Source organism: Paroedura picta, chromosome 10, assembly GCF_049243985.1.
Source record: "Paroedura picta isolate Pp20150507F chromosome 10, Ppicta_v3.0, whole genome shotgun sequence".
In the NCBI taxonomy this organism is placed as follows: domain Eukaryota; kingdom Metazoa; phylum Chordata; class Lepidosauria; order Squamata; family Gekkonidae; genus Paroedura; species Paroedura picta.
This window is the reverse complement of record NC_135378.1, coordinates 75,009,903-75,021,995: the sequence shown is the minus strand read 5'-3', so window position 1 is coordinate 75,021,995 and position 12,093 is coordinate 75,009,903. Positions and strand designations below refer to the sequence as shown.

Genomic DNA, 12,093 nt, shown 5'->3' with positions numbered 1-12,093 from the left:
ACGAGACACCAAGCCTTTCCCTCCGCTTGGCTTCCTCGGTTCGGGGCTCGCGAGCCACTGCTGCCTTGGGGGGCCCACGTTGGCGAGGCGATCCATTGCTCCCCCCACCCCGGCGGTTTTTTTTTTGGAGGGGGGGGGCCGAAAAGAGCCAGGCTTTCTCCCGCATCTCCGACTCTGCATTGCCTTGAAGTTCACTTCTTCTCTCTTTTTTCTCTACCAGGGGAAGGGGGACGTTTGGAGCAGGCGTGTGCCCCCTTCTCCTATGCAGGGATCCGGCCGCCGTCTGTAGCCCCGCAAGGAAGGCGAGGGCGGTTGTGTGTGTGTGTGTGCGTGCGCGCGCCTGGGACGGGGCGGCCGGGCTGGTGCGGGGTGGGGGCCCAGTGCGCGGCTCGGTTGGCGACTCGCGAGTCGGCGTGTTGGGAGCAGCAGCGGCGGCGGGGGTCGACCCCGCCAGAAGAGCCGAACCTTTGCTTGGGTTTGCCTGCGAGGAGAGCACGAGAAAGGCTTCCGGATGGTGTGATGAGCGCCGGCGAGGCTGCCCCGCTGACACCCCCGAGGGGCTGGATGGATTTGCTGCAGCAACTCCCCGCTGCAACTCTGGTGGTGCCCGGCCGCCCCCCGAAGTGACGCGGGGCTCTCGCAGCAAGAGGCTCCCGACCGGCTGGATCGGCTCTCGCTCTTCTCTCTCGCTCGCTCGCTCTTGCAGCCAGCTGCATTTTTTAGGGGGGATTTTTCTTCTTCTTCTTCGTCTTCTTCTTTTTTTTGTGTGTGCAGACTTCAAGCGGGATTTAAACCGGGTTCTCAAACTCTTCTCTCTTTTTGGCTCCTCGCTCACCTCCTGCCCCCCTCCTCCCCACCCCCGGCTTGGCTTGGCTTGGCCCGAAGCGCAGGAGATGGAAGTTTTTCCCCTCGCTTGGCTGCTGGTGTCCGCGTGTTGGACTCGAACCTGGGAAGCGGCGCGGGCGGATTCGATCATTCATATCGGTAAGGCGAAAGCAAGCGAGCAATCCGGGACGCCGTTCCTTCAAGCAGGTGGCTGGGGCTTTGGCAACCTCGTCTCTTTCGCAGCCTTCCTTTCTAACCTTCTCTTCGCAGATTTAATCCAGCCTGGGCATTGTCTTGGAGAAGCAGCCCTCTGTGCGAAATTCTTGCAAAAAAATCACTCGCCGAACCGCGGTTTGGGGGTTTTGCTTTGGTTTCTGTTAGATGCTTTCATGGTTCTGCTGGATGCTACAGTTAAGTTAGTTGTTTATTAACACCCTGGGAGGGGGGCAGGGCCTTTTCTGTAGTAAATCGATGGAGGGGGCAAATCAGGGGATCCAGGCAGAGTTTTTGGCCCCGCATGTACCCATTATTTCTGCCCTCCCTTTTGGGGAGCTCTTGGCTTTCTTGCTGCTGTTCTACTCTAGCAGGAAATACACACACACACACACACACACACCGCTCGGATGTTGTACTGTACACCATCAGATGCCACCCCTTCCCCCGGCCTCGGAGGAACAGGTGGTTTGACAACGTGAGCGCTTGCATTTCGCCAAGCAGAGCTTTGGGAAAGGGGGGGGGGAGCCGTTGCATTTCACCAGCGGCGGCATGCAACACCCGGCGCTGCAGTGATTCTCCCCCCGCAGCAGGAGCTTCCTCCGGCCTCTGCCTGACTTCCTCGGAAAGGGTGGCTTTTGCAAACCTACCCCCATCCCGGCCACCTTTCGTCTCCTTTGCAAAGAGGAGACGCCTGGACGGCAAGGGACACCCATTTTCCCCTCTTGCCCCAGTCGCCCAGCTAGGAGGATTGAGATCCGGCACAGCAAGCGTTAACGGAACCGGCCCCCGAAGCTATTGGGCCCCACCTATTGGCAGCAGCGTGGCGGCCACTCCGGGACTTGGCTGCTGAGGGGAGGGGGGGGGCTTGATTACGATTCACTGAGCTTTCTGCGGTAAGCTCAGCCTGGAGCCACATTTACCAGCCACAGGGGAGGAAAGGGCATGGGAGAGGGAGTGGAGTGAAGACTGTATCCACCGAGCCCAAGACCCCTGCAAAATGTATCATTTTCCCCCCTTCCCTGGAAGCGTTTGGTCTCTTAGTCTCCACTAAGGGAAAAAAAAAAACCTATGCTGGGGATACTTGCTTAGCCAAAATCCTCTCTTTCCCCCCTCCCAATCGGCGGCTGGATTACTGACTGTTTTACAAGCAACACACGCAGGCAAGAGCATGTAGAAGGAAGGGGTCCTTTGATTGCAAGAGAAGAGATCCAAATGTGCCAGAGGTGGGAAAAGGGAACCTCCAAAATCTCCCTGCTGGCCAGATTGAGAGGGTGGGAGGATGGAGCAGCTGCTGTCAGGTGCAGGCAGACTTGGAGAGGCTTCTCTTCCCTTCCTGGACGTCCTAACATAAAGTCCAAATAAAGCACAACCTCTGCTTCTCCAAGAAGCTAATATTTCTTCTCTCCCCCCCTCCCTCCCTCCCTCCCTTGGTGTCTCTGACTTCAGAGGTTCTCCTTTGTAAACAGGTCTGCCAGCCGTGATGTTTTTTTTTAGCGGAGAGGATCACAGCCATGAAATCCTTGCTTTGAACAAAAGCCAAGTACCAAAACCCAGGCTCGGATTTGGCAAGTTTGCCTGCGGTTTGGCTAAGATTCCACCCTGCTCCCCCCCTCCCCCCCAAGCCTGGCTATAACTCTGGTGTTCTTTAAGTGCTCCGTTATGTCCACGGGAGCTCCTAGGCGCTGTGGCTTGCCAGGATCCTTGCACATTAGATGAGTTAATGAAGGGCATCAGACTTCCCCTAGAAGTGAGATAGCATGTGATTTATTAAGGGCCCCGTGGAGGCGGGGGAGTTGAAAACTACTGAGGAAAGGTGCTTTGGGGGACAATGTGTGCTTTGTTATAACTGGGCAAAGTTACAGTCCCTCTGTATGAAAAGGGGGTCAGGGGCTGATTTTCCTGCATACATTAACAATGATTTGTGCACTGAATACTTTTATTGTGAAGAAAAACTGCAGGCGCCTTACCCATCTTGTCCTCCCTTTTCACTGAGCGAACAGTTGCGTGTACTGTTGCACTGTGCTTTAGCATCAAGCCCTTCCTTTCTTGCCTCTTCACAGTAATTGCTGTTTGTCTTTATTGGTTGCCCAGTTCAATTATTTATAATGGGTAAATACAGCACTGTGCGATTTTTTAAAAAAACAACAACAAAAAATACATTGGTGGCCAGAAGCAGGAACGGAGTACATTTGCTTAGAGGGGGAGGGGAGTGTACAAAGTGGCTTCTCCGACAATTAATTTCACTTGGAAAGACAATTAGTACATTTGACAAGGGGGATTAGCTCCTTTTTATAGATGGCTTTATGTTGTCCTGAAACCGGCAAATTGATAATTGTCATCCGGAGCTCTCAATCTTTCACAGAACACAGACAGATAAACAGCCTGGACTAGACAAACATCATGTTAAATTGGGTCAGCAGCTAAACTTAGCAGTTGTTTCAAAAGCTGAGAAAAATCCACCACAAGCCCCTGACTTTGAAAATGTTGTGATCCTGGTTTGGGGTGTTCTGCTTTTTTCTTTCCTCCCCCGGGTGAATTCCTATCTTGTAGAAGGTCCATTCAAGCAACAAGGATGCAAAATCCATTATTTAGTTCATTTCGAATTTCAGGAGAGGGTTTTTGTTCCTGTTTAAATCTGGATGGAGGGAGAGAAAAAAAAATCAATGGGCAAATTACGGTTTCCGAATGAGGTTTAAGATTCTGTACAAAACGGAACAGCAGGTAATTACAGATGCCTTGAATCAGTGAACAAAACAGAACAGATGATATTGCTAGAATTATATCAAAAAGTTCTTAAATGCATCTCGCTCTCTCTGTCACACACACACACACACACACACACACACACAGAGGGGGGACTTTGTGGAAGCAGACCAGGAATTCACCAACTGATTGCTGCAGATATGTATTCTCCCCTCCTTTAGTCTGAAATTCAACTGACTGTATACATTGTACTGAATACAGTTAGCATTTATTGTATGTGTTTGAAGCATGTGTCTAAACAAACTCCTGTGAGCTGGCCACATCAAGAACGGATGCCTGAAGTTGGAAAGCTGTGATTAATATGTGTGGCAGCAGGTGGAGTTTATAAACAGAGCCGTTCCTTGGTAAACAAATGCCCTTCACTGACGAATGTTCGTGTATGTTCTGGATACGCTTGAGACATATGTGTTATAGCAGGGGTAGTCAAACTGCGGCCCTCCAGATGTCCATGGACTACAATTCCCAGGAGCCCCCCTGCCAGCATTTGCTGGCAGGGGGCTCCTGGGAATTGTAGTCCATGGACATCTGGAAGGCCACAGTTTGACTACCCCTGTGTTATAGGCTGTGTTTTGAACACAGAAGTGGTGACTATGGTTTTATGTATTTCTGCTGGCTTGAGTGTTACAGATGGGGATAGGTAATTGAGAAAGACTATATTAAGCATGCTTATGGAAATGCTAAACCCTGTCCCCTCTGCTGCAGTTTTTTTTCCTGAGCATCATATTAAGAAAATAGGGATTTTTTTTTACATTCTGAAACTCTGCAGTGCTGCATTATGCCACTTCCTTAGCCTATGCATTGATTGAATAATTTCATCAGGCTCACATTACTTGATTGCTTAGAAGTTTTCTAATGATCTGTATGCTGTAAGAAGAACTCGAAAGCTGTGCACAGAATGGCAATGATATTGTGTTTTATGAGGCTATTCAAAAAGTCGCTCTGATTTATGCAGCTCAGAAGCTCCGAAGGCTTCAAGATTAGTTACGCTGCCTTGCTGTTTGCTTCGTACGTTGGTTGTCCTATACTCTTTGCTCCCTAAACATAACAAGTTTGAGAACACTGCTTTAATTAAGCAGGGATTAGGTGGCACTTCCAGCCAACCGCACAATTTGTGCTTGGCTCATATCTTCTACTATGGAGACTCTCATATTTTTTAATATTTGGTGATATGAGTGTGTCCATTGATTTTACCCACTAAGGAGTGTAATGAGGAGTACTGTGTATATGTGTGTGTGGGGGGGGGATGGGTTGTAAGTGTACAGAACAAGGAATGCATATCAGCCAAAAGGAAGTTCCTTGGGATGGAATGTAGCAAGTGTTATTCTGATGCAACTTTTGTTCATTTCAGTAGGAGCTGCATGCAAATTCCACCCAACCCAACTGGAGGATACACGGCAGCATTGCATGGTAGATTTCCATCTTGGGTCTCACACTGGTTGTCATTTGATAAGATTTCAGCACTGTCCTATGCGTGTTTACTCGGAAGTAAATCCCAGTGAGGCCAGTAGGATCTAAGCCCCTTGGTAAATGTGCATCGGATTGCAGCAGTAATGCCGCAAGGAACTAGGACAAAGCAATATATTAACTGACCTAGGAGCCAAGACTGGCAGGTGGGCGAGGTTTTTTAGGTTAATAACTCAAGGACCCATAGTTAGCATGCTTTGTGGTATGGGAACCGCAAACCAAAATGTCCTTTTTCAGTACTTGCAGTACTTGCTAAGCAGCCATGGTAAGTATGTGAATGGCAGACAACCAAGGAAGTCCAGGCTTGCTATGCAGAGGGAGGTGATGGCCAACACCTCTGTTCACATCTTGCCTTGAAAGCCTGATGTCCTGGGGTCAACATGAGTTGGTTGTGACTTGATGGCACACTTATTATTAATTTAGCGAGATTTGCAATGGAGCATTTCTGATTAATTTGTTCCTGTGTCTTTTTCCCTCTTCAGCATGTGGGGAAGATCCTGTCTTTTTGTAGAAATCTGTTTGGATTATGTGTCATTTCAGTTATTGATGGATTGTTGCATTTCTAACCTGCCACTCGTGGTGGGTTACAGTATATAAAACTCTATACAACTCCATAAAAACCCAATAACAAGGTCTATTCACTTTTAAAGAAACACTCCCCCCCCCATTCCAAATGTTTCTGGCATGTGTGGTTTTGCTTCCATGCTCATGTATGCTTTTGCCCTTGCTTGAATCCCAGATTAGTTGCTTCTGCTTCTATCTTTTAAGGACATGCATCTGCAGGGATTCAGAGATTCTTACAATTAGGGCTGATAATTCTGTTCAGCTGCTATTCCCTTGGAAGTGCTTTGATTTAATTATCATCCACATCTTAAAACCCTAAGCCAGCACATGCTTTCATTGCTGAATTGGGTAGAGGGGAGGAAGAGCTGGTGGGAGTTAACAGTGTCAAGTCAAAAACTACTTCAGGTGCTTTGAATTTTGGTGTTGCTTTCTCCCTGGGAGGAAAAAAAAAAGGGCCAACTGTTTTGCTAGAAACTACTAATGAACAGTGTAGGCTTCATTTTCTTCATTCCATGTTCTTTCTAGAAGTAAGGATTCACTGATGGGAATGTATGAAATGTCCATGAGAAGTTTGTGAAGTCATATGAAAGCTTCTTGAATGTTATTGCTGCAGAGGATTCCCTGGTTTTGCTTTAAGTTCTGTTTTTGCATAGTTAAGGTGTTTCTAAACATCATTTAGTCGTTCCACTTCTTCAGCATTGGATGTTTTTCAAACGCAAGCCTATACCAAGGAAGTGTGATGGTAAATTACTTAAGAGAGCCATTTTCACGGTGTCCCTGCATCCTCTTGAAGTGTTGTGTCCATGGTTAAGGACTTAAAATGATTGGCTCAGTCCGGTTAAGACTAAACATTCTCAGTCATTTCATGTGCTACTTTTTCACTGTCATAAAATGGAATCTGATATGCTTAGTTTTGCCACAAGATAGCTAGCTTATAAAGCATCAGATGGCCAATTCATTGGGGCAGGATCTGTAATTCAGTGACAGGCGCATGTGCTTTTGTATGCCCAGAGTCCCAGATTCTTTTTTTCTCTTGTTCAGAGTCTCAGCATTTCTTGCTGAAAGTATATCAGTTAACCAGGGGAAGAAAGAACCTGACATCCTGTCCCTGACCCAAGTGGACATGACTGCAATGCCTACAGATCGTGCATCTATCAATCTTCCAAGTTCCAGTTTTTAGGATTCTTTATACAAATGTACTCCTTCCTTCCTTCCTTCCTTCCTTCCTTCCTTCCTTCCTTCCTTCCTTCCTTCCTTCCTTCCTTCCTTCCTTCCTTCCTTCCTTCCTTCCTTCCTTCCTTCCTTCCTTCCTTCCTTCCTTCCTTCCTTCCATCTTTTGCCATAAAGCAAGACTTTTATCTGCCCAAGACCATGGACAGCTGTTGTGTTATTGGACACTGACCTAGATGGATCGGTAGCCTTGATTTGCTACAAGACAGACAGAAAGGTATCACTGTAGATTGCAGAAGATAAAATGGGCAGCAGGAATGGAAGCACAGCTTTCTTGAATGAATTCCATTTTGTGGAAGTGGCAAAGAAATATTAGTGAGCATGTTTAGGAAAAGTAATTTATAAAAATAGCTCCACTGGCTGTATATGGTTATTTCCCCCATATAATTGTTTCAAGGCCACTGGTGCCGTTTTTCCTCTGCTGCTGCTACAGTGATGAGAAAGAAAGCATTCCCTTTGCACAGTTGTTGAAGGCATGTGAGTACCATTTAAGGCTCGGTACTGGTAGCAATCTGCCCTGTCCAGTGTCTTGTGGCCCCACATCACTTAACCAGAAACTATGTAAACCATGATATGTGACTAAAGCTGTTGAGGATTTCGTTATGACTCCTACATAACCTGCTCCCCTAAAGCTGTGATCTTCATTCCATAGGTGGGTTGTGGCACCTCACCTCCTAGTGTTCAAGATGTTCTACGTGCCCTTAACTGCTTACATGCATGTGTAAGTAGCAAGGGTGCCACACTTCCTTCCTCTATTAGCACATCTATGGAGAGGTCCATCAGCAGGGCCTTGTGAGGCCATTCAGTGGTGGAGGACTCCTTTTCTGCTGGCCCTCTGCTGCTGTCTGGTGGATCCCAGGTATGTAGTCAGTGTTGGAGAGTGAGTGGCATTCCAGCATCACACAGGGCAAAATGCAGGAGGAAACTCCTGATCATATCCCATTGAAATGAATGTTCAAGAGGGCCCAGCGTTCTTGGTGGTTATGGTGCAATCAAACCAGAGGCCTCCCATTCCTTGTGACTGAGTCAGATGAATGAGGCACCCTTGCACTTCATTTTGGTTAAGTAGATGAATGGAGTTAAGTCACTTGCAGGTTTTTATTAAATGTTCATTTGGGGCTTCTTAGATTTCACGTTGACCAATAGCATACCAGGAAAATGGCTACGATTTGCTCTGAGGTTTCTGGTGGAAGCACAGGAGGTCTGCTGAGTATCACTGAGACAAATAAAGCAACTTCCAAGCAACCTTTAGGAGAAAACTTGATTGGGATTATGCCATTATGAAAGGCATAATGATCATCAAAAGAAAAGTAACCTGTTCTCCACCAAAAGGACATTCACAGATAGTTGTTTTGGGAATAGTTGTCTAGGAAAATGCTTCTCTGTTAAACTTAAATACAAAGACGGACGTACAGGCTAAAAAGATACTCCCAGAACCAACTTTTTCTTCAGGCAGGTACAGCTAAAACTACGTCTGGATCATAAACCGTTTGATGAACAAATCTAAACTTTGGCACTGATAAACAACAGTCTGAACTTTGGCTCTGAGCCTCGGTAGCCGATTCATTCTTTGCAACCGTGAATAGCATGAGGGGGCTGAAATTCAGAATTTGGCAAGCTCAGAAACAAGACTTCCTGAAATTCAGGTGTGTGAAATAAGCCGCTGACCCAGCGTTGTCCTTCCTGTCACTGGTCCCCTTTCCCAAAATGGTTCCTTGTAAAGACAGCTGACCATGATACTGCATCCTCAAGACCGTTTACGCACTGGAGGTTTCATGCCGGGCTGCAGGCTGAAGTGTTAGTCGTGGCAGGTGGCCCCACCTCTTCCTGCACCCACATGGGGGAGTATTTGGCCCAGTGTGCCTCATCCGCCCCTGATTTGTGCTCCTGCATGGGAGCTGGGTCAGTGAAGTTCCTAGTGCATAAACAGTCCAAGGGAAACATGGCCATCTTACCCAGTGAGGACCTTGGCAACTGGTATGAAACCTGGGAACCAACTGAGCCTTGTACAATACTAGGAATCTGTCTAAACAGCTTAACTTGGCTACTGGTGCAGTCTTCATCCACCCGTCTCTGTAACTGTAACACAGATCTCAGGAACTGTCTGGGGGCATAGATTTGGATTGCCTTGGCCCTGACTTCCCCTGCAGTTGCCAAAAGATTGTTAATCTTTTTTTCTCTTTTTAAAATGTACCTATCTATATATTTTAAGGGAAGCTGGAAATAGTAACAGGCTGAAGTCAAATTTGTCATGCTAATAGTCTTGAAAAGTAATAATTCTTGAAGAGAAAACTGGATAGATTTTATTCGGATCAGCAAAGGCAGGGTTGAGCCTATTTTCACTGCCATTTCAGCCCAGGCTTTTCATCTTTCCATCCAGTGATGCACTGGAGACACAAATATGTAAATGATTTGCAAATTAGGCTATGGAATCATTGCCTCCATGCCCATGTTTTAAAATGCAACCAAGCTGCTGCCAACACCAGCTGAGGTAGAGGTAAGATGTCCTCTGTTAATTTAATTATAACCATAATGGAGTGCCATTTCTCTTCTGGAACAGTTACAACTGAGAAATTCAGATGTACACATAACTTGAACCCTGGTCCTGTACTTTCCATTAGATGACCTTCCATTAGATGCTAACCTGGGTGGTGAATATCGCTGCGTTAGAAGGCCAAACAAAGGTCAGAATCACTGAGCTAGGGGTCAGAACTCATACTTCTAATGTCTTCTTTCTTTGCTGAGTGGCTACAATTTTTAAAATAGCCATGCAGTTGCTTGTTCCTTACTCCATCACAGCTCCTGGCACTTGGCTCATGTTTCCTGTCTCCTGCTGTCTTGGTCTGTGGTCCACATAGTCAGGGTTTTGACACTGATGAACTTGTAACTCTGGTTTCCTGTCGTATGGGTGATGTTACATGCTTACCCATATTCAGTGGGTCCTGGAGTTGGAACTGCTGCAGATCCCTGCAGTAAAGTTTATTACTGCTTAACAGTGCAACACAAGCTTGAGCGAGGGGGTGTGTTCTGACTGGCAGTCTTCAAGCAAAGGTTGGATACACACTTTTCTTGGATGCTTTAGGATGCTTAGGGCTGATCCTGCGTTGAGCAGGGGGTTGGACTAGATGGCCTGTATGGCCCCTTCCAACTCTATGATTCTATGACTACAAATATAATGCAGGGGTAGAATTGATGAGACATTAAGTAGCAGCTGGCAAGAATAAGAACTAATGAAGGGGACCAGGAGGAATCCTTCCAAGACCCATAGAACACCTTTTAAAGTCATATTTCCTACCAATACAATCTAGCAGCATGCACTTTTTAATTTCTTTAAAAAAGAATTTCAGTTGTTTTTAGGGATAGGTCTGCTCAAGCAAGCCATCTCTTTCCAAGGATATAACCATTACTCTGGTCCTCGTAATTGCCAGATCTGTAAGGTTCCCATAGATTCTGAATCTTTCCTCTCATTTGTATAGATCAATGGCATTGCCTATGAAAACCAGGCTTACAGTTGAGGACTTATCTTTCTGAGATCCCACTCTCTTCTCTTCCAAGACATACAAAGTGCTTTCCCTGGTAAAGAAGAACAAGCAGACAGCTAAGTCCCTAGGAGTCTCATAACTGTCCATGTACCAATTTAAGTAGAGGTAATTTGTGTGACAGTCCTGGCATCTATATTAAAGGAATTACTGCTTTTCTGGCCCCTCGGGGTCATAGTAACCAACCCCTAAACCATCTATCCCACAACAGGATTCCAATCAGCCTAGGCAAAATGAGCAACCACTGTCTTCTGGGGACAATGGCTTGGAAGCTTCAGACAGAGACCTAATTATTTTTTCTAAGGAGGTTAATGACATTTCTAGATTCCATTTATCCCAAGATACTGTTTTACCCGTATTTTTTTTCTTCTCTGCGCTGTGAGAATGAGCACCTAGATGTTAGGTAAAGGTAAAGGTACCCCCTGTGCAAGCACCGAGTCATGTCTGACCCTTGGGGTGATGTCCTCTAGTGTTTTCTTGGCAGACTCGATACAGAGTGGTTTGCCATTCCCTTCCCCAGTCATTACCATTTTACCCCCCAGCAGCAAGCTGGGTATTCCATTTTACCGACCTCGGAAGGATGGAAGGCTGAGTCAACCTTGAGCCAGCTGCTGGGATCGAATGCCCAGCCTCATGGTCAGAGCTTCAGACAGCATGTTGGCTGCCTTACCACCCTGAGCTACAAGAGGCTCCAACCTAGATGTTAAAGGTAAAGGTATCCCCTGTGCAAGCACCGAGTCATGTCTGACCCTTGGGGTGACGCTCTCTAGCGTTTTCATGGCAGACTCAATACGGGATGGTTTGCCAGTGCCTTCCCCAGTCATTACCGTTTACCCCCCCAGCAAGCTGGGTACTCATTTTACCGACCTCGGAAGGATGGAAGGCTGAGTCAACCTTGAGCCGGCTGCTGGGATTGAACTCCCAGCCTCATGGGCAAAGCTTTCAAATGGCTGCCTTACCACTCTGCGCCACAAGAGGCTCTTAACCTAGATGTTAGGAGGGCATTATTGTTTTACCTGAAGAGAACCCTGGAGTTATACAAATACAGTCTCTTATTGAGATCCATGTTTGTTTGTTTTAGTGGCCCTTTAGTAGAGAGGTGGAAAAATGTCCTCTCAGACCTGATTACCATGTCCATTGAGCATTCATGGCCATTCCACTAGGACAGTGGCTTCTTCAGCAGCTTTCCTGGTTGGGAGTGTCTTTGGTGGAGATCTGCAGAGCTGCTCATCATCAAGCACCTTTGTATGTCACCATACTTTGGATCTGCAAGGGAGACATGAAGCTCAAGTGGGCAAAGCAGTTCTTTATTTGCTGTTCAGTTCTGATGTTGTCTGCAAAATAGATCATACGAAGGCTGACCCACATGTTCAAGTTCTAACAGATAAGATCATTCATATTACTTGGCATTGTGTCAGTTGCAAAAAATCAAGTGATCTGTGTTATTTGGGAAAGGTCCATTGTGGCTCAGTGGCAGAGCATCTGTCTTGCA

At 46.6% G+C, this 12,093-nt stretch overlaps 1 protein-coding gene across 3 annotated transcripts in view; it reads left to right on the top strand.

Moving 5' to 3' along the window:
• The first annotated feature begins 201 nt into the window (after positions 1 to 201).
• GRID2 (glutamate ionotropic receptor delta type subunit 2) overlaps positions 202 to 12,093 on the top strand; it is an 857,916-nt gene continuing 846,024 nt past the window's right edge. Inside the window, exon 1 of one of the 3 annotated variants that reach the window (XR_013224929.1) lies at positions 202 to 984. Coding sequence is in view for 2 of the 3 variants with exons in the window: in XM_077300873.1 (XP_077156988.1) it covers positions 894 to 984 (91 nt within the window). In the remaining variant the exon portion in view is untranslated. The remainder of the gene's footprint in view (positions 985 to 12,093) is intronic. The other 2 variants (XM_077300873.1, XM_077300872.1) reach the window with 2 other exon arrangements.